Genomic DNA, 860 nt, shown 5'->3' with positions numbered 1-860 from the left:
GCCTTCCCACATTCCTTACATTCATAAGGCTTCTCTCCAGTATGAATACCTTGATGTCGAGTAAGCTGTTCTCTCAGATGGAATGCCTTCCCACATTCCTGACATTCATAAGGCTTCTCTCCAGTGTGGATTGTCTGATGTTTAGTGAGAAGACCTCTGAGGCGAAATACCTTCCCACAGTCATTACATTCATAAGGTTTTTCCCCAGTATGAATTGTCCGATGTACGGTAAGATGTCCTCTCTGGCTAAAGGCCTTTCCACATTCATTACATTTATGAGGTTTCTCTCCAGTGTGAATCATCTGATGTCGAGTGAGATCTGTGCTGAGGTGGAAGGCCTTCCTACATTCATTACATTTGTGAGGTTTCTCTCCAGTATGAATCCTCTGATGTCGAGTAAGGTGTTCTCTTAAGCGGAAGGCCTTCCCACATTCCTTACAGTCATAAGGCTTCTCTCCAGTATGAATTCTCTGATGTCCAGGAAGGTATCCTCTCTGGCTGAAGGTCTTCCCACATTCATTACATTCAACATGCTTTTCTCCGTTATGAATTTTCTGGTGATGAGGAAGCTGTGAACCTTGGAGGAAGGACTTCAAAAATTCATAAGACTTCTTCGCAGGGTGAAATTTTTGATGGGAAGGAAGGGATGAGTTGTGGTTGAAAGGTTTCCCATGTTCACTATATTTAGAAGGTGTCTCTCCTTTGTGAACTCGCTGAATTTCATTTAATTCTATGGTTTTGGAGGAAGCCTTCCCAGATTGATTATATTTACGAGTTTTCTCTCCAATAATAATTTTCTGATGGGAACTGATGGTTGGGCTTAGAAAGACAGGTTTCCCACATTCATTAGGCTCACTAGG

At 42.3% G+C, this 860-nt stretch overlaps 1 protein-coding gene across 1 annotated transcript in view; it reads right to left on the bottom strand.

Annotated features, from left to right (window-relative positions):
- Window positions 1-857, bottom strand: part of LOC114048936 (zinc finger protein OZF-like) — a gene marked incomplete at its 5' end in the record, with an annotated part of 1,558 nt that extends 701 nt beyond the window's left edge. The window contains one exon of the mRNA XM_027870112.1: window positions 3-857. Coding sequence (XP_027725913.1) covers window positions 3-857 — 855 coding nt within the window. The remainder of the gene's footprint in view (window positions 1-2) is intronic.
- Between the last annotated feature and the right edge of the window lie 3 nt (window positions 858-860).

The sequence above is a fragment of the Vombatus ursinus genome, unplaced genomic scaffold (genome assembly GCF_900497805.2).
Source record: "Vombatus ursinus unplaced genomic scaffold, bare-nosed wombat genome assembly UNPS02002740.1, whole genome shotgun sequence".
Taxonomy (NCBI): Eukaryota; Metazoa; Chordata; class Mammalia; order Diprotodontia; family Vombatidae; genus Vombatus; species Vombatus ursinus.
This window is presented reverse-complemented; position numbering and strand designations above follow the sequence as displayed.